Source organism: Epinephelus fuscoguttatus, linkage group LG5, assembly GCF_011397635.1.
Source record: "Epinephelus fuscoguttatus linkage group LG5, E.fuscoguttatus.final_Chr_v1".
NCBI lineage: Eukaryota > Metazoa > Chordata > Actinopteri > Perciformes > Serranidae > Epinephelus > Epinephelus fuscoguttatus.
In genome coordinates this window covers 35,332,958-35,360,185 of record NC_064756.1, presented here as the reverse complement: position 1 = coordinate 35,360,185, position 27,228 = coordinate 35,332,958, and the positions used below count along the sequence as shown (strand labels likewise).

The 27,228-nt window shown below is 40.8% G+C and overlaps 2 protein-coding genes across 6 annotated transcripts; both read right to left on the bottom strand.

The window, feature by feature from the left end:
• Window positions 1-998: 998 nt before the first annotated feature.
• Window positions 999-17,242, bottom strand: LOC125888783 (heterogeneous nuclear ribonucleoprotein L-like). Of its 4 annotated transcripts, none has more exons than XM_049576381.1 (14): window positions 17,084-17,242; window positions 15,268-15,383; window positions 14,786-15,023; window positions 14,364-14,449; window positions 13,734-13,830; window positions 13,320-13,392; window positions 8,290-8,322; window positions 7,609-7,680; window positions 6,935-7,182; window positions 6,027-6,148; window positions 5,501-5,702; window positions 4,136-4,193; window positions 1,985-2,095; window positions 999-1,613 (listed from the first exon to the last, which is right to left on the bottom strand). In XM_049576381.1, exons 1-14 carry the CDS (start codon window positions 17,159-17,161, stop codon window positions 1,555-1,557), a joined length of 1,593 nt encoding a protein of 530 aa, XP_049432338.1. In that variant the 5' UTR covers window positions 17,162-17,242; the 3' UTR covers window positions 999-1,554. The 4 variants fall into 4 exon arrangements, with proteins under 4 accessions (XP_049432338.1, XP_049432339.1, XP_049432340.1 ...); XM_049576382.1 differs by having other exon boundaries at window positions 7,609-7,677; XM_049576383.1 differs by lacking the exon at window positions 8,290-8,322.
• Window positions 17,243-17,887: 645 nt separating this feature from the next.
• On the bottom strand, window positions 17,888-25,876 carry srsf7a (serine and arginine rich splicing factor 7a). Of its 2 annotated transcripts, XR_007449362.1 has the most exons (9): window positions 25,667-25,876; window positions 24,087-24,317; window positions 23,610-23,789; window positions 23,357-23,443; window positions 22,951-22,992; window positions 22,605-22,649; window positions 22,007-22,105; window positions 20,612-21,083; window positions 17,888-18,742 (listed from the first exon to the last, which is right to left on the bottom strand). XR_007449362.1 is itself a non-coding variant. In XM_049576387.1 (8 exons), the coding sequence occupies exons 2-8, from the start codon at window positions 24,305-24,307 to the stop codon at window positions 18,691-18,693; spliced, it is 726 nt and encodes a 241-aa protein (XP_049432344.1). In that variant the 5' UTR covers window positions 24,308-24,317; window positions 25,667-25,876; the 3' UTR covers window positions 17,888-18,690. The 2 variants fall into 2 exon arrangements, 1 of the variants encoding a protein (XP_049432344.1); XM_049576387.1 differs by lacking the exon at window positions 20,612-21,083.
• Window positions 25,877-27,228: the final 1,352 nt, after the last annotated feature.

Here is a 27,228-nt window from a genome sequence, read left to right as displayed (position 1 = left end):
ATTTTTTTTAATGAACTGACACTTTGACATATTAAACACTGATTTTTTAAATGAAATTATCTTTATGACATACCATACTATTGACTGTTTTTGACTAAATTTTACGACATACTACACTCGACCTTTCTTTAAAAAAAAGAAAACATCTTAATGACATACTATGCTGATTTTTATAAGATGTTGACACCTTTTTATGACACACTAAACTGTGACTTTTAGGGGAAATATGACGCACTATACTGACTTTTTAAACATTTTTTTAAACTTACCTATGATAAACTATACTTTTTAAAACTAAATCTTTATGACTTAATACTTTTTTTTTCTTTAACATACTGTTGTTTTTTCTTATACTATACTGAAATTTTTACTTTTTAATGCCATAGAATACTGAGGTTTTTTTTAAAGAAATTTTGACATTTTGACATGTTATACTATGACTTTTAATATTTTCTTCCTAATTACTATTTTAAAAATATCTTTAACAAGTTTTATTTTAATGAAATTTGACACTTTTAAAAAATCTTTGACATGGCATTCTATTACCTTGTTTGTATATTCATCACATATATATCATTTTATGAAATTTTGACACATTGACATGCTATACTGACCTTTCGTAATGAAATTTTATGACATACCATATTATATTTAATTGTATTTTTATGACATACAATACTCCTTTTATCTTTCCAGTTTGTGAGCAGGCCCTCCATTCCCTTGATGCGTTGCATTAGTGTCTGACAGCTCCTGTTTGGTTTGAGTGTACTTCATTAGAGTGCACGTCATACTGATACTTTCTATAACCAAGGTCTTGATAGCCCACCATAAAATACCATAGCTGTTCTCAAGGTCCACCCAAGATAAACTAAACCACTGTAAAGTATGTTTTATATTCAGGCTGAGAATCAGTGTGAAAACAGTTCAAAATGCATCAGTCATTTACAGAACAGACAGGAAACACAGTGACATAAAAACAGGAAATTCAGAAAAAAAACTCAACTTCAAAGTGATTTTTTATTTTCTTAGAACAAAACAAGTCTCCACCTGCATATCAGACACGGAGACGCAGAACTGAATAGGTAGCAATTAAAATAACAAAGAAAAAAGTTAGCTATAATAATAAAAGTTTCAAAAGACAACTCTTACAAAAACCATGTTGTCCACTGCCACTGAACCTCCTGAGCATAAAACCAATTCTGTCAACTACACTTTCTCACGTGTCAGGTTACTGAATAAGCATAATACAAAAAGTAAAAAGGACAACTTAATATGAAGACACACAGGTACTGATACTCCATAAACCACATCTGGGGCATAAATATCAAAACTTCTAAATGCCTTTAAGCATCTGTTAAATCTGTTTAATATAACAAATATGAGGAGTTTGCACTTTAGGGATCAATTACATTGTGAAAATTTATTATTTCACAGTATTTGAGGTGTTTTTGAAAATCAATTTTCTCCAGGTGTGGTGCAAGCAGTCATGATCCAGGTACATGTAAGTATGGGAATGGTGGACCAATCTTCATCTTTCTGGCTACAAGGGTGCACTCAGTTGGCGTGCTGAACGGTGGAGAAGCACAGTTTGAGGGTGTACGGGTAAGGACCAGCTGGAAACAGAGAGAGAAGAGTCTTGGTATTAGGCAACAAGAGACAAGACACATAAGATCTACCAGTCTTTCTCTGGGAAGTTTTACGTTTTATTTTCTAACTTTATATTTATTGGAATAAGAAAAGAAACTGCTTAATAACATGAAAGAGTAATGAACTCGTCTTAAAGCCTTATAAACCACTGTGCAGTGAAAAGCCTTCCAATTCTTGACTCTGTTTCTCAAACTGCAGAGTTTTAAGGTACCGGAAACAACATGCCAACATTAATACCATATTTATTTATTTATTTTTAAACACAGGGCTGTTTTCAATCTGAATTCCTTCTCCTACACCAAAAGGTTCATGGGAATAATTTCAGTCTCAGTCATACCTGCATTTTTCATCTGGTAGTGGTTCATCATGGCCAGGGCCTCCATGGCATCATTGATAGACTCCCACTCTAGCAGACCTGAAGCACTGCGGTCACTGGGAGCTGCACCACCTGGTGGGGAAAGGGCTCAAATTTACATCACATATTGCAGCTTGGCTGTTACATTGTTTTTGTTGACTTTATTTCTATTGAGGGATTCCAGAGGGGTATTCCAGAAAGTGGGTTATGTTAAAACTCAGAGTAAGTTAACCCTGAGATGAGGGAAACTCTGAGTTATCCGTTCCAGAAAGAGAGGTGACTGAAACTCTGAGTCAGTCACCATGGTAACAGACTCTGTGAACATAACCTGCTCGCTGACAGGTTTTCTTCAATAAACCCTGAGTTTTTCTCTGTCTCCTCCCTCTTACACGCTGTTTCATTTCCTCATTCATTCAGTCCGTGTCAAAGCTTGTATGGAAGTGCATTAATTAGCGGAGATTTACCGTCTGTCACAGTCTAATTCCTGCTGCCTTTTAGTTTCTTACTCAGGACTGTCTTAAGTTACTGAATTTATGCACATCAATTATTTCTTTGGACATCGGTTTTTGTCTTTACATTCAAATATTACACAGCGAGAATTCATCCTCAGCTCAGAATCAAACCTCACAGCAAGCATTTTTTGGTTTAAAAAACATCTAATAGCTGTCTAGCTACATGAAGACCTGACGTCTAGGCTAAATCACGGCTGAATTTGGGCTGTCAGTGAAAATTTGGTAGACATCTAACCATAGCCAAAGTGTAGACGTCATCAATTATACGGCTATGTAGAGACCATGTCCAAAAAATGGAGAGAAACATATTTTAATTACTGTTGACTCTCCATACGTGATTGAATATCATACTGCACGCCATCTGCAATGGCAAAAATTACATTTAATCAATTTCAAAATTAAATCCGCTAGATTTGGGTTACATGTAGCTAGACTAAATCAGAGCTAAATATAGCAAATACGTTTAAATCACGACTATTGCTTGCTGGGCTCTGTCCTTTTTATATTTATTATTTTTTATAACACTGTGCACAAGGATCAGACTGTCAGTCTGTTAGAGCAGCTCCCAAATGTTTGTTGCACATAATGTGTAGCTCTAATTATTTAAATTTTAAAAATCGGTATGAAGCTTTAGACATGTAGTATCAGTGACTAATGATCTCTATCACTGATGTCACTGGTCGCACTGATGGAACATAATTCCTATAGCCTAATATTGGGGATTATATGTTAATATTTCTGAGTGAACAATGGTGCAGCATTTCAGTGTCTTTAAATTTACTACATTTGTAGCTGAAATAAAGTCACTGAATGCTGTTGAGTCAAGATACAAATAGATGTGCAACATTTTAAAATCTACTGTATTTTAACCTCAATGTCTTTTCAAGTGCAAATCACCAAACATATTATTACTGGGTCAGACTGTGAGTTTACAGTCATGTCTTTATGTCTTTGATCTATAGCCTGACCTATATGTTATAATCTTCCTATTTTTCAGTTGCTGCCTCCTGTGTTTTCCCCCATCAGATTAAATCTGAACAAATATATTATTATATATTATTAATATAATGTAATGTATCTACAGCCTGATACACAGTCAGATTCCACCACTTTATCTTCATTAAGGAAATGTAAGTCTGATAAAATGAATAAACTTTTTTATTGACTTTATGGTAAACTTATTTACGCTTTCCTTGCTCTGACTCAGGCTCTTCTTTTAAAGATAAACGTGCACCGTCTGCTACTCATGCATTGATATCTCTACATCCACTGGATTAAAATGGAGGCGCTGTCTTTTATTTACCTGTTGCCATGGTGAATCGTGGAGTCGGAGCTCCATTGATGATGGCTTTTTATTGTCGGCTTAACTCAGAGTGAACATACTCAGAGTTGACTGAACTAACTCAAATCAGCTGTTCTGGAACCGGTAACTCAGAGTTTCCCATCTCAGGGTAAATCAACTCAGAGTTCAGGGTTAGACTCAGAGTCTGTTGAACCTCCTACCTGGAATACCCCTCAGATGTGACAGCAGACACATTTGATGTCAACTATAATTTTTCTGCACACAAGCATACCTGAAACATTAATATACATCTCAATTAGCAGAATCAAAGCAGCTTACTCTTTCCTGTGAACATTTTGACGTTGACAGGGCACTTGACACCAATCTCCTCACAAATCTGTAAAGAACACAACACATATTAGAGAACTACATGCACAACAGGTCTCGCCCATCACTAGTGAACCAACTCATTAACTACTCTTCAGGCCAATCTACCCCCCCACCCAACGTACTTGATCTTCCACTCAGACAGTGTGTGCTCATTAACGGCTCGTTCTTCGGCTCAGGGGCTGCACCCTGAACCAGAGTGTGGAGCAGCAGCTCTCCGAAGTTAACCTGACCCTTATGCACAACAAGGGCGGGGTATCAGTACTCGATACTTCAATGTATCGACTGAAATACCCCAGAACCAAGTGCAATCAAAACTTCACCAGTCAAATGATGCCTGCTTTCAGTCCCTTTTTTGGGGTGCTGATACTGGACTGCCCTGACTTTTTGCAAGATAAGCAAACTTTCTGTTGCTGCCATCTCGACAGCCTCTCTCCTTCTGACAAATAGTCAGTTCAATGTCTCCAGTTAGCATGGGCTAACACAGAAGCAGCAGGTAACATCCCACACCGAGCTGTTGAACGCTCCAAACAAACTCACACCGACATCAAAAGAGCAACCCTTAAGATAAGTTAGCTGCTTGATGCTAACAGTGAGCCCTATTACTATGCGAGTGTGGGCAGACTCTAACCAACTATACCCAGTACAGGGCTCACACACCTGGACACAGTTGTGATTCACAGAATAGGAAAGGCACGACCCGCCCTTCTCCACCTTATTCTTCCCTTTGACTGGTTTACCTTGACATTTTTTCCCTAACTAATCCCACTCCTCTTGCCAAAACCTAACCAACCCAACCAATGAAAGCGACTGTTACCAGCCAATCAGAGGGAGTGTGGGGCAGGTCATGCCTTCACCATCAGGAAACCCAAGTTTGCCTCCCACAGCAGCAGGTACAACCCATGCAGTCTGTGGTGTGGTGAAATCAAACACGCTGTATTCAGAGTTGGCAGTTCAGCATGCCGAGATGCCACCAAAACGTTCAAAATTATGGTTGCACTACACACCATTGCATTTATATTATGGGTATCGGATGAAGTATTCTATTGATATAATTATGACTTTAAGGGTACTGGTATCTCTTAAATAATATTCAGCTCTATGCACAACTGCACACGCACTATACAGATGCTTAGTAGTGAATCTAACATCAACAGGCCATACGCAAATTCCAATGTAAAAAAGCCCAGTCAGCAGTGGTAAGAAGTGTTTTCTGCCTGTTGCCTTCCTAACAAACAAGACAATGCAGGTGATAGTGTGTGTTTACGTAACTGACACTCCTCCAAACACACGCCCCATATTTTCCTTTCTACAGACCTGAGAGAAAACCTCTGGCGTGACGTCTGGCTGAGCGTTGAAGAAGTGCAACACGTTGCTGGGGTGTTGGATGCGGTTTTTGGCCGCCTGTTCTGGTGACGTAAACCGGTTGTTCCTAGAGCCGTGGAAGTCCTTGAAACTGCTCGAGCCATCCTCCAGCTCATAGCACTGACCAGGTACAATGGCTTGCTGCTTAGACACACTGCAGGGAGGGAAGATTATAAATTTCATTTATAAAATTGCTTTTTTACAAGTTAGGAGAGACATGAGAGGCTGGAGCACTGACAATCCTGATACACTACAAATGGGTTGTATGATATATGAAGAATGTTATATTAATATTAGGGGTTGTGCAGTTCTTTCCCTTCCTTCATCAGTTGTGTGACCTGACGGCTACATTTCAAGAACAGTATGAATCTGATCCATATTCAGGAGGCTTCAGTGGTTTGAATACGCCCGAGGAATAGTACCTCAGCCTACTTCTGTACAACAGAAATATTTTTGGAACTGGATAGCATGAACTCACCAGACATTCAGTCTCTGCCCAAAGAGAAAGTTGTTGTTGAGGTGAGTGATGGCGCGGTCCACTGCATAGCAGTCTCCCATTTCCACCATGGCTGCCCCAGGCTTACTCTTCATGAACTTCACCTGTGGAAAGTGACAGGGGGAAGGATCAACAGCTGTCCCTAAGAGACAAGATTGCTTTGCAGACAAAAGCAGTTGAGTGTGAGATGATGGCTACAGGCAAGGGTGTGTTTGTGTGTGGAGTAGATTTCAGCTGATAATCCACTGTTTTATTCTTTAGACCTCATCCTACTGATGACTTCAGCCTGTCACTTTAAGGAGCAGTGTGCAGGAATTTGTGGCATCCAGCAGTGAGGACTGCAGATTGGACTGCAGCTGAAACTTCTCCTGTGTAGCAAGCGTGAATTCCCAGTTTCAATTGTTCAGCTGTGTTCATTATTCAGGAGGTTTTTACTAGGAGCTGAATTATCCACAGAGGTCTCTTTCCTCTTAAAAAAAAACAAAACAAAAAAAAACTGACCAGATGTATAAAACAGTGCCACATTATAAATCATTGTTTTTCCAACACTGTTTTGTCTGTGAGGGCCTTTAATGCCTGACAGTAAGTGATAAATCAAAGTCATTACTATTGTTAGTGCAGCTATTCATAGAAACACAACAACCGCTGCTCACAGCAAAACTAGATCAGATTTAAATGAGGAACTTGACATAAAACCAATTTTTGTAAAAATGAGTAAGAAATCACGAGTTATTTCCTTACTGTGTATCAAGTGATTGTAGCCATATGAATGTTTGCCTGAACACAACATTACACTGATAAAAACCTGGGAGCTTGCAAATCTTAGTGTGTGGAAAGCCTGTTCTTCCCCTTTACAGCAAAAACAGACACATCTGCCGGCAGATACTGACCCGTTCCACATTGCCATAGAGACAGAAGATATTGAAGACACGGTCAGCATTCATCTTGACAGGGTCCAATCCGTACAACATGACAACTGGAGATTCAGCGTGGCCACCATACTCTCCAGGAGGAGGGGGAGGAGGTCCGTAGCCTGGCCCGTAGCTTCTCCCTCCACGCCCTCTCATTGGTGGACCCATGCGGCGACCCTCAAAGGGTGGGGATCCGTAGCTCTCGTCATAGCCATGGTAACCACCTCCTGAAGAATGAGGCAAGCAAGTGAGAGAACAGAAAATGAACACGGTCAAATCAACAGAGAACTTTTTTTCCTGGAAAGCTTTGCAACTGCTTCGAGAAAAAGATTTGGTCTCATTATCATAAATACATAGTCACAGTTAAAAATGACAACAGCATCACTTTACTGCCACTGTGTGGAGGACCCATTTATAAACTCACATTTACCTAAATACATGAATTTTAATTATTCAGACTGTCTTCACAAAATGTATTAACAGAAGTAGTCCTTTAAAGATTTAGCGCAAGCAGTGTTTCAGATTGCCCAATTCATGGCGCTATCAGTGGCCAACATTCTTTGTGACTTTGCCCATCAGAGTATGGAAGAGTAAAGCTCAGTATTTTGTCTACACGTGTGTTTCCTTGTTCCTAAGGGGAGTGAGAGCCTTACCATACTCTGGAGGGTGGTCGCCCAGCAGAGCAGGCTGTCTCTGGCGCTTGTTGGGGTTGGCGTTCACGTCTTCTATGAGAACAGGAAGACAAAGTAAGAGAAGAAAGGGTAGAGAAGGGAAAAGTTACAGGTAAATATGAGCATTTAGGATATGGTATTATGACATTTTGACGTCAAAATCTACCTCGAATTGCACACCATGAACTAAGTAAATAATTTGTCATGGGTGTTTTTATCAAGGACTTTAATTAGTACTTGAGACAGATGCATGCATTTCAAGATTGATTCATCTTGCCTGTAAAGAGCCATTTAACAGATTTATAGCCCTCCCCCCACATTACACTCCAAACAGGCTCCAACAATCAAACCAAGTGGCTCAGCTTATCTTAGTGATCGACCTTGCTCTGTATTAAAACTGGTCGAGAGAAATGGGGAGGGAGGCGTGGGGATGTAAGAGATGGCAAGACTGATATTAGGTTCTATGGGAATGATCTGAAAACACACCCTGATTCACAATGATCAACTTTTAGCATATAAAGCGGAACAGGGGGGAATGGCAAACATGAGGCGGATGCTGATGATCTAAGAGTGAAAAGGTAAAAGGATATCAAACAAAAGTCACTCTGGATAAGTATCACAAATGACTAAATTTAAATATAAAGTTTGTACGCTCACACACACCTGCATTGCTCCCATTGCCATCTGCATCACCATCTGTACAGGTACACAATCATACACAATCAGAATGGAAGCCGGGTTAATCAAAAGGTACATTTTTTCCGGGCAAAAGTGAAATCACCCCATTTAAATGTCAGGAGAGTGCAGTGAACCCACTCATGACAAAGCTGTCTGCCCTTATTTGGGAGGTAAATGCATTGATTATGAATGCGGATGGCTTGGTACCTCTGCAGGTGACCAACCAGGCTCTTCCAGATTCTAAGAGCAATTTGGCAACTAAAATAAAAAGCAGCTATTAAATTTTGGACACCAGCAGCCACTGTGGCTGGTGGATGACAAGCTCTCCTCGCTTTGTGGGCTGTTCATGAGTCAAGCACATCCTACATAAAATCAATATGAAGTTCACATCCTTTCTCTAAAAACATGATTTTAATTCCCAAGGAAAGTCCAGGGAACCACGTATAGATGGGATTTCCTGGGACAAGACATAGTGAACAGACACACAGTAGGTTTGAGTGACATTAGAAACGCAGTTTCCGACAGAACCCCAACCAACACCCTCTTCGAGAAAGAAAGATTAAGCCTGTATGAGGGGAAAAATGGAGTCATGTCAGTCTTGTGTGGCGATGTTGGGTGCTGGGCTTTGGGGTCATGTGGTGCTGTGCAGTTATGTTCCCCGAGGAGGGTCTCGATTTACTTACTGCATGCTTACAAACAGTGGGGAGGAAGATATTTGCTGCAGTAGTCCCACCACTCTCCACTCAATTCATTTCATTCCATACTCCTATCCATTTCCTCTTTTGGGGAAACAACTCTCCACCTCAGGATCCATTCCTGGTTTTATCAAGTTGAAACGCCCATTGGTGCGTTGGTTGGCCGTTTGGCTGGCATTTCCATCCTTTTTGTTCCTTTTTGGTATAATCCGCTTAGCGCCCACGGGTAGGCCTTGAGGCTGCCATAGAGCACATTTCAGTTGGGGAAGATGGCTCCTCTTAGCCGCATATTGCCAAACCTGCATCACATGGAAGGTGTTACACAGGTTCTTTAAAATATCAAGAAAAAAAACTGCACTCAAAAAAGGGATAGCTTAACAGGGATGCATGTAGTAAGAAAATCAGAGGGAGGGAAAGATGAAGAGATGAGGAGAAAGAGCAAGAGAGAAAAGCTGAACTCCATGTGGGAGGAAACACATAAAACCAAAAATGGGCCTGAGTGTGCTTGACGGTGTTGTCAGCAGTGTCTTGTCTTCATCAGTTGTCTTGTGTTGACTCCAATGTGGCTGGCTACAGCTTGATTCAGGGGTGTGAGTCATCTATTGGATCAGTTGGAACGGCGTCAGCGAGTGTCGGAGAGTGTGCTGCTTGAGTGTTTTGTTTTCGTGTCAACAAGCATGACGAGCAATGTGGCCCAAAACAGTACAGGAAGGGCTGAGGCTTTTACAACTGGTTAATATCAGTATGCATCAGCTGTTGTACTGAGATGTCTGTCACTACCTTCTGTTTGGGTGGATGCTGTGTCTCCTCTGGTATCAGTCTCCATTTGGTGTAGACAGTGGGAGGTTGTAGATGCAAGCTTTGGCCTGCTTCAATGTGTCTTGTGTCTCAAAGTGGGTGAGAAAGAAGAAGGGGGAAGGGCCCAAGTGTAGCTTAGTGCCCAAAACTCCCCACCCTCTAGAAGTGTGCGTTGTCTTCGTGGGTCTTGAATGCGGAGATGAGGAATGAGTGGTATATCAGTCCTACATCATCATGTTGAATGGGTAGTGCCTTGTAGTTTATCCCCGTGTATCTCAGGGGACGTTTGGCCCTCTGTATGATAGTGGCTGTGTCCTCACTGAAGAAGTGGATACTCGAGATGGTGGTTGCGGAGTGGTGATGTTGTCAGCATGTATCTGCCTCTCCCTCCTGTGCATGTTTGTTCTGGACTTGCTGAGATCACCGACTTATCAGGAGGAGATAAGGGTTACATGATGCGGCAGCTGTTAACTGATACTGGTCCTTGCCTCTGATCTCACTTCTCAGACATATCACACTTCAAAAAAAAGGGTCGTCTGTCTGAGTTAAACCACCTGGTCTGGTAAAACCAGACCCACTTTCTGTTTAATATTAAACCCACTTTGGCTGCACTGAGTGGGACTCAAGTGCTAGGTTTCAGTATGTTTTTGGTCGAGTTAAAACACAACTAAAGGGAAATTTTTAAATCAAAGTTAGATGACAGTGGAAAAGACCAGGATCACTCTTGGTGAAAAGAAATAAACTTACCAGACTGTTCTATTATATCCATACTACTGAAACACTGAATGATTTAATTTTCCTTGTATTGCCCAGCCCTACCTGAATTGTTAAAAACTGTAATGGTGCTATAATTTTTAACTTAAACTAATACACCTATTTAACCCTTAGAGATTCCAAAACCCCTGCAACATCTACAGGTGTGGTGAGGAGGGCAGGAACAGCAAATGCGGCAGAAAGAAAACTGTGAATACTACTTAGTTGTGTCTTTATGACTTAAAAATATGTAAACAGTTTCTCTAAGAGGAAACAAAAACATCCTGTCACTCAGCCTGTTGGACAGCAGCACCTCTTGTCTTCTGTCTCTGGGCTGATTTTTTGACCGACAGAAAACTCAACTGCACTGGAACCCCATGTAATTAAAGTTTAACAGTCCTGTTTCAGTCTCATTTATCCTGCTTTCACTACAACTGGGTTAAAAAAACAAAACAAACACACAACCAAAAAAAACCTTTACACTTATCAGAATGAGGACATAAACATTCATCGCCATTTGCCTTACCGGTAATTCATGTCTAAGACCACAATCAATAATATCCATCTATCCGAAAAAGGGATATAGGGGATCAACAGTTTTATTATTAGCATTTCATTTATGCTTCTGCCCCTGTATGAGTCAGAGACGCTGCTCTGCAATCAGCTGAGAAACAGTGGGGTAATACAGCACATGGAGTAGTTCACATCTACCTATGTTAGTTTAGAGTTTTAATTCAGCCAAACTGGAGTTGGTGATCTTTGGAGCAGTGCACTAACTAACCATGGTGGCTAGGGTGAGTTTTACTTTGTTTCTGTTGAGTCTGAGTGAAGTGTGTGAATATTTTGTCAGTCCCTGGCTGTTTGGCTAACTGTGGCCAGTTGAAAAATCACAGAGGATCTTATTCAGGATCGCACAGATAAACTGGAAAAGATGACCAAAACCAGCAGGGCTGAAAGGGCAAATGATCACTGAGAGTTTCTGTCACCCAAGGCTTTGTTTATGCCAACAAAGTAATAGCTATAGGGGAGGGTGGGGCGGCTTCCAGGCACTATACAATGGGCATGTTTATAGTTGATAAAACTAGTGTTATTCAATTTATCTTGTTTTGTTTGGTGTTCTAGTCAAACAAAGAAGTAATTTAATTAAGTTGACTTTACTTTTTGGAAACAAAGCTATGTTTGAAATGCCCACCTCAACAAGCTGGGTGGGTTTTGAGAGTATCTGGGGGCTGAGCATCAGGAGCTTGGGCACAATGCATCCTGCTGCATGTAGGCACTGCACTAAGGATGTTGCAAGAGGGAAAAAGCCTTTTCTGTCAATACAGCTCTGAGGAATTTAGTGCTTTAATTGACTAGATTTACCATCCACACTAATTGGATATACGCAAAACATGGCAAATTTCCCCTTTAACCCATGCCCTTTTTAAATATCTTCCCACTGGCTATAGGTGGGCCTGACCAAGACAGTGTAAAACAACAATAGATAAATTTGTCTTTTAAGATTCAATGCTCATTTATTAGCACTGTCCAACCCGTGCTAAGATGCTACATATGTGGCATGTATTCAGTAACTGCTTTTGACTCAGTATTTCACCTGACAAATGTGTTTACAGTCACTGTATTATTACAAAGCAGTGACTTTACCTGTTGAACTAAGACATTGGTCAAAGAGATGTGGGCCAGTGGAAGTTTTATGGAAGGACATTTATTTTTGCAATAATTAATAATTACAACTGAGGTGCTAAAACTGGATACACAGTCTCATTCGTTTCAGTTGTTGCTACATTGTTTTTGTATACACTTTCTTCGGACACCTTTCAAATGTAAAGTAAGTGAAGACAACACCCTGTCAGTGTGGACCTATTAGGTCAAGGAAACCAGAACAACTGCATGCCACAAGGAACAAGAATGCTAGCCTGAGGATACAGAGATGAACATACTGTTTCCAAACATTACGTGTCCACTTACAGGAAAGTCACTGATGACTGACCTTGAAAAATACAGTTCATCTGATACAGTCATCTTTCTGTCTGCAAATGTGCTCCTGTCATTCCCCCCCACACAGCAGGGTTCAACATTTTAGCTGTAAAATATTTAGCAGGAACTGTATGTATTCATTTCACATTCTTGATCTTTTGTTTTTTTTCCCACAGCATTAAGTTTTTATGGCTGAATTGTTAAGAGTTATCTGATGGGGTGTTGCGATACTGGTATTAACGATTAACTTTTTTTTCTTAAATGAAATACTGGTATCATGTTCACAATAAAGCAACTTCAGCCCCTCCATGGTCTCTTTCTTTCCATTTTCACTTTCACTTTGTCTCCCTCTATGCCTCCCTACAACCAGAGTGTAATTTACCAAGAAAGAGACAAAATGCACAATAAATAAATGCTGAAGGTGAATTTGACTGAATGCTTTTGGCCTAAATAACAGTTTAGTGAAAATGTTATATTATGCAAGCCCTTTTATCTAACATTATTATTCACATCAAGCCCTCATTTCCCCAGACTTTTCACTCCTGCATATGGACCCTGATCAGTGTGTACTGAAAAGTGTAAGAATTAGACCACAAGCAACACTTCAGTCATAATGCCACACAGGTTCATCACAAAAAACCTATATTAGTATAATGACCACAAATTAAATCTATATAGTAGCATTATCAATGAAGGTGTTGCTTAAACTCCCCATAGTGGCAGTAAGGATGCTTAGCAGTGTGTGGCGCTCAGCAAACAGTTGGGAATGTGTTAAGGTGTTTGAGGTTTTACCTGGGCCTCCCAGATTGGGGTTCGTGTAGTCCCAGGTGTCCTGATCATTCTTGAATACATTCAGGCGAGTGGGCTGAGGAAATAATTTTTTTATAAAAACAAGCATAAATACACACAGTAAAAGTTTAACCTGATATATGTTCACAGTATGTTCATTTTGTTTGCCATGAAGTTGCTCCATATACAGACAAATTGAGATGGGGCCATTTTGGTAAACAGATATACCATGTTTACAGTGTTGCAGTTAAAAAAAAAACGTGTGTTAATTAAGCTGTCATGGGGCGAGTTGTCTACTCAGAACATTCCTCACAGGGCTAATGTGTTGGGTGTGTGTTATACTGTACAGGTGTTTATGCTGTTCTGTGTCCACCACACTCATTTTGGCTATTAACACTGGCTGTTTTGCGACTGTACCTTGGCATACTCGATCTTCAGTGTACAGCAACCAGAGTAGATGTCTGCTCCGTTGAGTGATGCCTTGGCTCGCTGGGCACTTTGCACAGAGTCGAACGTAATGATAGTGTTAAGGACAAGACAGGGATGTACCAGGCTGTCTTTATGACAGGATGGATAATGCAGACTAACAGACGTCACACAAGAACAAAAAAAAAAAAACCTGCACACAGGTATGTTGTTCCAAGCTCCTCTGTAATTCTACAGGGTTATGATTAAGTTTTGACCACTAATGGTTTTCATCGGGTACCCATAATGCCTGCATGTGCATAAGCCTACTCATGGTTAACAGATGCCATGAGCCACTCACCAATGAACTCTGGCTAACAGGGTTTTATTATTTGCATCTGTGAAATACGCCAACATGTTTTCAAACAGGTTTGGTTGTACCTGAGATTAGGCGCTTCTAACTGACATAACATACCAAAGAAGTTCCTGTCATTCAACTACACCAGCCACGGTTCTTTTTATGCGTGTCACAACTTGCAGAAAATCTAGCAGGCCACATAATGTTTGTAAAGTTGTGGCAAATCTGGTAGTCAGCAATCAGATTGTGCCTCCTGTTAAAATAGCACTCATGGAAAAGGATATTCAACCATCGCCTGGACACCGTTCTTCCTGAAGATGACGATTCTCTGGACAGGCCCACAGTTGTTGCAGATGGTGTAGAGGACATCCTGTCAGAATGTACCAGGTTAAAAAAGGGAGTTGAGTTCGTCAGTATATAGATACCACACAATGGCAAATGATAAATCACAGCGAGCACAACAATGCTGCAGTTTGATCCATGCAGGATCAAACTGCAGAGACAACATTAGCTAACTGTTTTTTGTACACAAGCTTCTGCTTAATACTACTATTACGAACATTTCATCCCCTTCAACCTGGTACAAAATGCAACCCTTACAGTGGCACTGCTACTCTTTAAGAATTAAAAACACATCATCATAAAATGAGAGAAGCACCCCACTTTTAGTGAAGAGATAAACAGTAGCGCAAATCTTCGCATTTACCGTGGTGATGGGGTAGATGGGGTTCATGATGGTGAGCAGAAGTACATTGTTAACACTTCTGGAGTCATCAGAGTCTCCCGGCCTGGAGATCTTCTGGCTGGTGGAATAGTTGATAAAGGCTGGGTGGCCAGCGATGTAAACCTGGTTGTCCGCAGCATAGGTTACAGCTGTGGATGATCCATTCATGTCTTCGTACTCGACCAGTGCCTGGCGCTTCTTGGGCATCACCACAACATAGCTACAAGAGAAAACAACAACAAGAGATTAGATGAAATGGCAGATACTGTGAACTCGTCTTGCAACCATTTCACCTGAAGGTACAAAGTTTAATAATAAAAGCAATCTAACTAAACCCACCATAAACCTGACAAAGTGCTGTGCTATAATACAGGCATTCATTATAGTGTTATTAATCAGCACTGTGGAAGGGATGCATATAGATATGTATTTTCACACAAATTAAGCTTGTTCTCTTCCTCTACCTGATTGCTCCAAATTCTTGCAAGGCCTCTACAAGGTCAGCCTCTGTTACACCATCCACCAGCCCCCGGACGTGCACCACCACAGACGGAAGGGTCTTGTGAGGATCTTCGTATCCCTATGTTGAGGAAAACAGAAAATGAGCAAACATGGTCAGTAATATTTACACTCGTCTTATCTCAAGTACACATGTGTGGGAGCCACTGCTGCAATCTTGTTGTCCATCTTGAACTGTCCTCTGCTATTTCTTGCAATATTTTACAACGTATTTAACACTGACTGTATTTTCAAGTCCTTTCTCGTCACATGCACCACAGCAACAGAAAAGCAGTCGCTGGCAATACAGTCTTTGTTGTCTGGCTCCCTCCAACAAAGCTACTACAAAATCTGTGTAAAAGAACATGCAAATAAAAATGAGAATCCATGACAAAATTGTACAGAGGTTTAAATAGAATTAAAATTTAATATACATAAGCCTATATAGAGTATAGAATTAAATAAAACCACTGTGGTGAACTGGTGTGGTGGGGAAAAACTGTAACCTGAGGTGTGTGCAGGTATAGACAGGTAGTATTATAAGTAGTATAGCAAACTACCATGTGTTATATTATGGAAATATTTATTACTGGATGCGTGTTGTGCTATTTTGAGGATATTTATTGGGATGTATATGAACTTTTTAACAGATATTTAGGGAGGAACAGGAATTAAAATATAATATTCACGTTTTTGTCCCTGCCATAGAAATTAATGAAAGAAAATAAAGGAGGGCAGTGATGGAAATGTAACCAAATATATTTATTCAAGTACTGTACTCAAGAACAAACGCAAGGCACCCCAATTTATGCAACTTTCTACTGTTCTTTGTATACTATAAACATCTAATGCAGTAAAATGCAACACACACTTTGATGCAGCAGTAATTTAAATCAAAAGGCATCATATATAATAATTAAAAAAAAAGATAATTACTACACACAATGGTTACTTTCACTTTTGGCAATTTAAGTATTTCTGCTAATACTTACATGCTTTCCTTAAAGTTTTAAATGCAGACTTTTACTTGTAATGGAGTATTTCCAGTGTGGTACTGGCACTTGAAAAGCTAAAGAAAGGATGTGACTACTTCTTCCACCTCTGAATGGGTGAATCACATTCTTTGTTAATAACAAGTAACGGTTTTTAAAAACAGAAAACACACATTATGTTGCTCATTTGTTGTTCTGCATTTGCCCTGACATGACATACTTACGTTAATTAGCTCAGGTTATTGTTGGGGGAGGGGCCAGTATTTGCCATTTATTAGTTTATAGTTTAATTAACACGCTCCTCTCCGACTATAAAGACAATATCGATTTGAGTAAACCTTAATGCACATTAAGACTCAAGTGCTACCTCACACGGCTGCTGTGACGCTGCCCAGACTAATCACAATGAGCAGCTTACAGCTAGCACAGTGCTAGCCGTTACCGGCACTAGAACAAAGCCGGGCTCAGGCGAGGCCCGACCGGGGGAAACCGCCCTCAACGTTCCCACTGAGTCAGCACAGCACAGGTATATGTGCTCTCCATGCTTCAAGTTGTGTCCTTGTAAACCCTCCATGTATAATATACGTGAAACGTTCATAAAAACAACAGTTATGCACGATGAGCCTCCACACAAACATTATTTATTGACCTCGGACGCGTCGTGACACATTTTTTCCACGCGCGCATCTGAATGAATCAAATTCAACCACGAGCACCGTAACCGAGCCGAGCGCGCTCGTTATGTAACTTAAACTAATCCTCCACTGCAGCCCACACAGAAAAAACTCACCGTGGCCATTCCGTCGGTTTTCTGTCGTTTCGTTGCCCTGCCGTCTTCGCTGTAGTAACGGCTCGCTGTAGCAGCCATGTTGTCCCGGTTAAAAAGGATAGTGGTAGTGACGATGAACTGAAATGGACGGAAAAGTCAAGAAAAACGAGGCTCCCGTGGCCACACCCTGTAAAGCGGCACCGCGCGCTGTCATTGGCTCACGCAGTTGTCAGTCTATCCGTGACTTTAGTTGTGGCCAATAGGAAAACACTTAACTCAAGAGGTTGTCTCCGTGCTCGATTATCCTGAAAAATAATCAGTATATTCGCTTATAAAAATATATATATATATATGTACACTTTTTTATATATCTGTACATAGTTAAACGTTTGACTTTTATTCAGCTTTGCAGTCCCTGTTTTTAACTGTCACGCATTTCCATTTGTATGTATTTTACAATGAGAGCATGGAAAAACTGCTGACCACTTCCTAGGCCAGTAACGGTGATTCTCATTTGGTGCCTTCCAGAGTGTATTTAGTGTTAGTCCCACTTGTAAAGCTATTTCGCAGCAAACCATCACCACAAATACCTGAAATTTGTGATGCCGTTCTTAATGATGCCTGTCATTTAACACCTTTTTCTAATGGCACAGAATTAGAACAATTAAAACAAAACATGACACCTACGGTAAAAATATCTTATAAAAAATTGCTGATACCTTGACATCTTTCACGGTGACATTTGGAATTATCAGGACAAATGCAAAAACAATGTTACACAACAAAATAAACTCATTTGGGTGAAATAAAATTAGACCACTGAGGTATGTTGAAGAGGTTTATTCAAAAATAAAACTGCCACTGTCTTACCATATAAGCCAGGAACACATCAAAACTGTTGGAGGAGCCCTTACAGAAATCAAACTTCAGCACAAATTAAAAGTCACTGGAACAAATCTGAGACTAACACATGGGGAAAACATATTCAGCACACAGTGAAGGTGATCAGGTTCATAAAAGGGGCAGTGCAGTACAGAAACAACAGACAGTAGGAATGCGACATCCTATTTAAAGGCATGCAGGCCAGCAACTACCTCCTTTTGCCATCATGACTAAAGGTTAAACAACATTTGAACTCAAAAATCTAATTGGAGAGCTATACAGAAAAATTGATTACCGTTTCTCAATGGGGATAGATTTTCATGTGTGTTAATGTTAGGGAATAAAAGCAGTTTTCCAATGCATTGTCTTCACCCTCAAGAACTGCATCAAGTGGGCTGTCTTCCACTGAAACTTTAATGTACGAGCTGCTCAAATCACTGCTAAAAGTCAACGGCAACATTGAGATTGGTGCTTCTTACACTTGTTATGCGAATTCAGAGAAGAAAGACACAGCCGCAGCAACACCTAAAACAACCTCTGTCGAAAGGAAACTGATTTTTTGTGTACTAAACAGACTTCAACAACCTGAGGCTGCATGAAGACAACAGTCCTGGGGAGAAAATTAAACTTAAAACAATACTGGGATGAGACAAGTACAAGAAAAAAAGCTGCTGTAGGGCTGTAAAAGCAGACAGGGTGCAGGGGTTGAGGGTCTGTCTGTTAAGGAACTAATATGTCTTCTTCACTCAGTCGTCCGCTGGCGTAGGGCTTCGGTGTGGACTTGCTGAACGGGAGCGACTGAAACAGAAATGGTGAAGAGTTAGCTTGCCACAGGGGAGGATGGATAAATGATCAGACACAAAATTCTACAGTACTCAACATCTTAACACAGTTTAGACCTTTAGAGAAAGTTCATAACTGGATGGGTGCCAAATACCTCTTTGACCTCTCAGACCAAAGTTTATCCTAAGAGCCACAATTATTATTATCTGTCTTTAAGTGGCATATTTGTATAAGGCAGCTAATCTTTCAAAGAAATAACTGTTCAGGGTCAAAAGCTAATTACATAATTGAACCCCTCGGGGCGAGAAGACACCCATTCAAATAACTGACACTGGTTTTTGACATACCCACAACAACACATAATTAGCATAGTTTCTGCACTGAGGAGAAATTTAGGACTTAATCCTTTGATGACTAAACACACAAAGAGTGGGTGGGGGTCACAAATGGATGGAAACTGTTCTATACCATAACCAGAGAAATGAGGTTGGTGCTAAAATGGATGGTCTTGAGGGACGGGGGGAGGAATGCCTTATAATGTGTCCCACTGTGATAAGAGCGCCAAACATTTTTCATCCTATCATTGTGAACAAACAATTGGGGAGCAGGGGCATTAAATTTACCAAACACTTTACCAAACACAAATTTACTAAACACTTTACCAGGGCTGTAGAGGCAGTCATAGTGGGTAAGAGGATACCCAGGGCCTGCTTAGCATGTTGGAGAACCAGAGGGAGGGAGGGAGGTCTGTGGAGTCCCTGTCCAGTCGAGTGCGCACTGTTGGCGGTCGTTCAGTATCCACCCACTCATGGATTTTGAGCCTCCAACATGCTCTACAGTCCCTGGCTCTGTTCTCACCCGCTATGACTGCCTCTCCCGCCCCAGTAAAGCCTCCAGACTTTTAAAAACAAAAACATACATGAAGAGTTTATGAAATATGATGTTCTGTGATAATTAACACTACCAGTAAATGGCAGCAGAAAAAGTGTCTTGGCTGTGAATATCGCCCCATCCCAAAAAAGAATACAATTCAATAGTAGTAGTGAGCCATAGCGTAGGAATGGAAACTCTGGGATTCATGACCCTACATGTTAAATCCCTCAATCATAACATTATGTTTCTCTTCAAGCATATCAGATTCAAACATAATTCCAGCTGGCTGGCATACATTGAGGAAGAAACTGAATGCGGCGTGAAAATGAAGAAATGTATGTGATGGTAAACAAAACATAACAACGGCACATATTAAAGCTGCATTATGTCAGTTACAGAAAATAAAGTGGCCATTATGTTACATTATGTAGAATGTTATCCAAAAGATTACTGTAACAATTGATTTTATTACACACGACAAAATTTCCTGGACTTTTCCAGAACTTTTAAGGATTTTACTAATTCCATGACTTTCCCAGACCTGGAAAATGAGATTGTGAAATTCCGTTCCTCCAGATTTTCCATGACTGTGGGAACCCTGTCAATCACAGCAGAGAGCACAACAGAGCTTCCCTCCCCCATCCCATCAATTCTAGCACCAACCAAGAAGTGCAAATCTGAAAGCCACCATTATTGTTGTACTGAGTTTGAGTACTAAAATAAACACTATAATGACAAAGCATCCTAACATGGTAATAATGTTGCAACATATATGGCACAACAGGAAAAACATGTCTGACAAAGCCTCCTCAGAGCTAACAGCCCATTAATATTCATCTTGCTCTCTCTCGATCATCCACACACTCTCACGCACTCACATTTGTACTCTGAGCATGCTTGTTAAAGGCTCAACTTTAGCTCTATAATCACCAGTTTTCCAGACTACATCAAGCCTGTGCATTTTCTTTCACCATGAACATGAGCTTGTCAGGGGGGTTGATTTTTGGTTACCTTTGGAGACAGTGGCAGAAACAACAAGTACAGAGAAGCGAAGGATGAAAGGACTGAAGGACGGATGACTACAACTTGGAGAGACACTGCGCTGGGAGGCTCTTGAAGACTGATCTCTCGTCAGCTCTCTTTCTCTCACTTTCAGAAGCTAAGACAGAGGCCGAAGAACTCTGGTAGGTAGGGGGTCTGGTAGGTAGGTAATGGATTTAAAAAGGTAGTGGTCGAACTCTGATCTGTGTGGGTCAGCCCTCTGGTACATCTGAAGGCTGGCTGGCTGGCTGGGTGATTCTAGTAGAGCAACTGTATGTGTGCACGGGCTGATCTCGTCTGAGCGTGTGCGTCGGTTGAACAGACGGTCACCCATTCACTGTTGGGCGGGTTCGGTCGGTAGGTCGACCTCTTTCTCGCTGTCTAACACCAGATGCAGGCGAAGGCTGATCTGCGTTGTCAGTGCAGTGCTCAGCTCCCACCACTTTAAAGAAAATATGAAAAATAAACAAAACTGTGCTGCAGAGATGCTTAACTTAAGTCACACCAATGGTGTCGTTTTGTCTGATAACAGCTAATATTTTTCTGGAGAGTTGCCAAATTCAGGATAGGGAATTTAAATTGAAGAAAAATAAAAACATTTACAAGACTACCTCTGACCATTAACACTTGTCAATTCATTAAATACAATTTTCTCTCTTGGTCTGTCAGCCTGAGTTCATTTCTGTAGAATCGAGTTTCACCTAGGGTGGGTGAGATGAAAGAGTACAAAGGATATGGGTGCATTTTTAGCTGCTGTGAGTCTGAACAGTTTACAGGCTGAGTGGAGACTGTCTTTCATGTGCTCTTTTTTCAAGATCATGTGAGACTGAATAAGATGTTAAACAGTGTAGAGCTACCAAGAGTTGGAAAAAGAGCACAAGAGAGAGGTCTAATCTGTCATCTACTCATACTTCCCTACACCAGACAAAGGGCCCAAGTCACTGTCCTTTACCCCTCCGCCACGCCATGCCACTGCTGGCCAACAGCAGTGGCAGAAGAGACGCGGTAGAAGATGCAGATCTCTCTGAGTCGAGGAGCTGGAGGAGTCTCGGTGGTCGTCCATCTCACCTTCACGTGGCAGTCGTTCGGTGGCAGCACAATGCTCCCCGGTGAAGGAGAGCCTATTTCAAAGTCATCCCTGCCTACAATGAGCACCTAGTTCTGAATAACGTCAAGAACATAACTGGCCCTCTCTTGGAACGCAAGATAGTTGTGGTCTGAACTGTGATATCTAAATTCTACAGTGTTAATCTAGACCTTGCTAATGTCTTGGTAAAAACAACTGTCAGGACTAAGCACTAGAAATTGACTTCACAGCCTACACCTTGTTTCAGTGAATGAGAGACATGTAGACTGAGGGTTTACCTGTTCCTCTTGTGATTGGCAGACTGCGATCGCGAGCGGGATCGGGAGACAGAGCGTCCTCTGGGCGCAGAGCCGGACCGAGAACGAGATCTGGAACGACTGGAGAAGAGAGACAAAAACAACATTTACATGCTTCTCTATTGAACGAAAAGGCTGATATTATGCTTCTGCTGAGATACATAAAGACATCTCGGCAAACCTAAGCAGATACAGGTGTTATGGGTAGCTTGCAGAGGCTCAGAGACGTGCACAGCTCCCAAAACCTCAACATGCTGACCTGCACGTCATCCATGCTGACTGGCTGATCCAAAATGGAGTCAGGAAGTTTTCTCTTTCAGTGGTTTGCCGTAAAAAGAGATCCTCTTGCAGATCATTGGAAAATAATTTCCTCTTCATTTCACGTAATATAGTTGACAATCTTGTCACTGTCCCATTTATTTGGACCGATCAATCCAAATTCTTTCTTATTTATTGTAGATGTAGTTTGTTTCCTGAATTTCTGTGTTTTGTTTACACTGTGGTTTGCTAAATGTGACACTGTGTTTCAGATACAAGCTGTGTAATGATGGTGTGTAAACTTGCAGCTTTCAGAACCTACCTTCTCACTGGAGTCCTGGACTTGGAACGTGCTGGGGAGCCAGACCTAGTATTACAGGAAATAAAGTGGATTTAATTATAACTATGGTGGGAACGATGGCAACACCTGACGCATTAACTAGCAGAGCGAGGCTGAAAAAATTTCACACACACTGCACATGTACTTAATTGATCCCTGAGGGATGTACTACTCATCTGTTCTGTCCTCAGTTAGCCTCTGCTGCACAACTGAATTAACACAAGACGAGTAGCTACATCTGTCACATGACGCCATAACAATACCGAAAGCACACAAATGAATGTATTACCATAACAGTTACTTATAATTTCGCAAACTGTATTCTTACCTGCTCCTGCGCCTGGAATAAGATGGAGATCGGCGACGGCTCCTGACAAAGTAAAAACAGAGGGGTCACCTGTTGGCCTGGCTGGCATGAATAAACATGACAAAGTGTAACTACTTAAAATTTATTATTCAAAATTAAAACAGCTGTGTGCATGTTAACAAAAATATTAATACGACAGTGGGCACAATTACAGCTTCTAAACCAAGGACCAGCTGATTCTTATTTGCAAAGTTAGTTATCAATTTAGATATTAATCTTTGTTAATCTGATATAATCAGTGAGATTTGCTATGGTTGGCTCCTCCATTGCTCACACCAGAACATTCTGTTTCAAATACATTTGGTTTGATGTACAAAGCACCAAAAAATTGAAAATAAAAAGCAACCACTTGTCTGTGGTGACGTACCGGCTGTGGCTGCGGCTGCGAGAGCGAGAACGATAACGGCGCCCACGGGACCTGGACCTGGAGCGAGATCGAGAACGAGAGCGAGACCTGGAAAAGAAACACAAACAAGTTTACACTTCTGTCCTTGATGGTGCAAGATAGCAAGTACTGTTTGCATCAGAGCAATAAATGTTGAGCTGCAAGTGTCAGCGTGCACTGATAAAGTTAATCTCATCAGTCATAACTACAAGCAAAATGGACTGTATTCCTTCACCTGCTGCTGCGGCGGCCTCCTCTCTTGCTGAAGCGATAGCAGTCATAGGCATAGTGGCCCCGGTCCCCGCACTGGTAACACCGATCATTGGGGTCAAACTGGCGTCGGCTGGGGCGCCCACGGCCCTTCCTGGAGAGGCCTGTTGACATCTCCACACGAACACGGGAACCACAAAGGACCCTGAGGGGAAAAAGGTCAGTAAGAGAGGCCAAAGACTGTTTTTTTTTGTCCTGCTATGGTCTTCATGCCAGCTGCAAGGATAAAAAAAATCTAGATTTATTACATCTTTGTATCTTAAGTCTCTTCGTATTAGGCTATTTAAATTTCTTTTTCTGTTACAGGGTAACACACAGGATTTTAAGGCTAAACACTGTTGTAACACTATTGTGTAGTGGGTCATCTTTTCTGCTCCATCCTTTAATGGGAAGAACAAAATGGAGAACTACTGGAAAAAGGAAAGAAAAGGTTACTACTTACTTTCCATCCATGCCTTTCACAGCATCTTCTGCATCTCTGGGATCCTCAAACTCCACAAAGGCAAACCCAGGTGGGTTCCTGGCCACCCAGACGGTCCTCAGTGGGCCATAATAACTGAATGCTCGCTCCAGCTCCCCCTTGGCAGCACCATTGCCTAAATCACCCACGTACACTTTACAGTCAGTGGCCCGAGATGAACTACGGGAGTTGTAGTACGACATCTCTCCTTACCTGTTTGGAAAAAGGGGGGAATGAGCATAAATTAGAGCTGAAACAATTAGGCCATTAATTAATAACTTAAGTGACATAAAATTACTCCCCAATTTTCTCACATTTTGTAAACTTGAAAATAATCAATTATGAAAATAAGTTGTATTCCCACAATTAAGATGACAGGATATAGTCGGTGGCCCAATAAACAATACATTTACTTCATTGCAGATCATTTTGTCTACAGCAACGTATGCACATACAACTACAGCTGATAAGCTGCTGGTTTTAGACTTTACATTTCCTTCTAGAGACATTAGAAAAATAATACACACACTCACCCTAGACTCACACGATTTAACGTCTTTCAATTATATGATCAAAGAGTATACTACAACTTTAGTTTACATGCATCTAATGTTGCACTATGACCATCTCACTAGGCTTTACTTTTCTACTACTACAGAGCATTACAGGTGCATATATGTACAGTAAAAAGTCCGATTTTTTAAAGATATTGATGATGAGTCTATTATAGTTGTGAGCACATTATCTTTGTGTTTTTTGCTCGAAGCAGCTGTATTGGTACAGTTTCCCGCTGGGATTAATATAGCACCAGAATCTCCCTTATTGATCCCTGTGGGAGAGAAAACCTAATTTCCGTGCCACTAGTTAGGTCGAAGCTCTCTGTCAGCAACACAAAATCATCGAGCTGGTTGGGGCTTTGAAGGACTCCTGTGGGAAAAGGTGCTTGGAAAGATACTGTTTGGTAGCTCAGCAGGTGCAACAGCGCCACACTGGTCCTACCGCCTGTTAACGCGCCAAACACCCACTGAAACCTCTTAAAACCACGATCGGTCTCGTCCTGTTCGCCATGTTCAAGGTACAAGTCATCTGAATCAACTCCATTCACAGAGACGACTGATTAATATTATTTAAACAACCGTCGCCATAACCTGGTAAATACAGAGCCGTTGGGTTATTTATTAACCGGACACGTTTCATCAAAGTCAATCCACACTCTATTTAGTCCTGCTGTGATGGGTATTTATCGGTATGTGATATCAGCTGAGGACACACTGTTGTCCACTTGAATAACGTTAGAGATACGCGCGGATCGACTACACAACGTTAATGTTAGCTTACCTGCGGCCAACGGGATCATAAAGCTGTGTCATTTCAAGCTCACTAATCCTTCGCTGAATAACTAATTTTAAGCGTACAAATATTTCCATTGATAACTATGTAAATAAAATGCAAAATATGTGTTCAGTGTGTGTATCGAGGTGGTTATAACCCGGAATTAGCCGAAGGCCTTGCTCTCCGCCTGCCCATAAACAATGGCGACAGCACGCGTTGGCTAACCTTACCTTCTCCCGCGGCTCCGATGATTTCTGATTCAGCTCCACGCAGAAGTGAAACTCAGCCGCTTCAAACAGAAGCCTGAAGTGGTCCTTCAACAAATAACGACTGTTTCTTGCGGAATTTACTCGCTAAATAGTCTCTTTCATGGACATTGAAGTCCGAGTCTCCCACATTGACCGGGTTAACCACCAGAAACGACCTAACCGCGTCAATTCCGCATCTGCGCACTGAGACTTAAAAGGCGCACTTCCGGTGGATACTTTTATATTATTACTCTCGTCATTTGTTGAGCACTTTAACTTCGATTTACATTATTTTATTAGAATATTATTTATAGTTTTTTTTTATTATTATCGGTCATAGTTGAAAATACTCAGGATACTCAGTGTGCAAGAAATAATAACATATTTTACTTAAGTAAAAATAGCATTCAAAGTACTGCATTCAAAATCTTACTCGATTAAAAGCACGAACATATTACCATAAAATATACTTAAAATACCAAAAGTAAAAGTAATCATTATGCGGGATGACCCATTTCAGAATAATGTCTATAATATTATTGGATTATAATTATAGATGTATGCATTTATGTGTATGTCACTTTAAAGTTTCAGCTGGTCAAAGTGTGGCTAATTTATATATTTTTTAAACACTTTGCTGGGTTGCTTAATTCATAATAATACATCATAATAATTAGCTGATTTACATTTTTGTATCAATAATCTGATTCTGCAGAGGAATTAAAGCTTTGGCTTCCTAAATGTAGTTGAGTAGGCATATAAAGTACAAATTGGAGATACTCAGGTAAAGTACCTTTAAATGGTACTTAAGTGCAGCATTAAGTAATAATCTGATACTGTAAATGAATTAAATCTTTGGCTTCTTAAATGTAGTTGAGTAGACATAAAGTAGCATAAATTGGAGATACTCAGGTAAAGTACCTTTAAATTGTACTCAAGTACAGCACTTGAGTAAATGTAATTAGTTATGTTCCACCCCTGGAAACACCAACACCACATTCTTAAGTGAAGATAATGATTGTTTTATGTACCATTTGTTATCATAGAAAACATGAATCCCTGCACCATTAAATGTCGAGGTAATCATGGACCACTGGAGGGCAGTAAACACATTAATACAAATCATCAGTATGAACACCTGTGCTTGTGCACTTGTCCTCCCAGATTATAGTTAAAGTTATAAATGGCAGCATGGGCAATTATATTTGCAATGGCCCAGAATATTAATACATTAAACCAAAGAGCTGGAGTCTGTGGAAGAAAGCAGCAAATCCTCACATTTGAAAGCTGAAACCAGAGAATGTCTGTTCGTTAGTACTCTAAAGTTGCAGCCAAATGGTTTTCTGTCTATCAACTAATTGATTCAGCTTCAAGCTGCATTGCAGAATAATATTAGATATTCTTTGTGGTAAATGAAAATGAAGTCAGTTTGCCTTCCCCTTGGCACCTGTGCTCATACCCAGATATGAAAAATGCTCTTCTTATGGGTCCTGATCATGATGTGTGTGTGTGGTTGTGTGTTTGATGGATAGAGTGATTACTGA

Coding starts and splice junctions, on each gene's coding strand:
- srsf7a (XM_049576387.1), bottom strand. CDS start 24,307: ATGTCGTACTACAACTCCCGTAGTTCATCTCGGGCCACTGACTGTAAA. Junction 22,993..23,356: donor CGCAGCCGCAGCCACAGCCG/GTACGTCACCAC, acceptor TTACTTTGTCAG/GAGCCGTCGCCGATCTCCAT. Junction 22,106..22,604: donor TCCAGGACTCCAGTGAGAAG/GTAGGTTCTGAA, acceptor TCTCTTCTCCAG/TCGTTCCAGATCTCGTTCTC.
- LOC125888783 (XM_049576381.1), bottom strand. CDS start 17,161: ATGGCTGCTACAGCGAGCCGTTACTACAGCGAAGACGGCAGGGCAACG. Junction 13,831..14,363: donor GGTGTCCAGGCGATGGTTGA/ATATCCTTTTCC, acceptor CACTATCATTAC/GTTCGACTCTGTGCAAAGTG. Junction 7,183..7,608: donor CGACCACCCTCCAGAGTATG/GTAAGGCTCTCA, acceptor CTCATTCTTCAG/GAGGTGGTTACCATGGCTAT.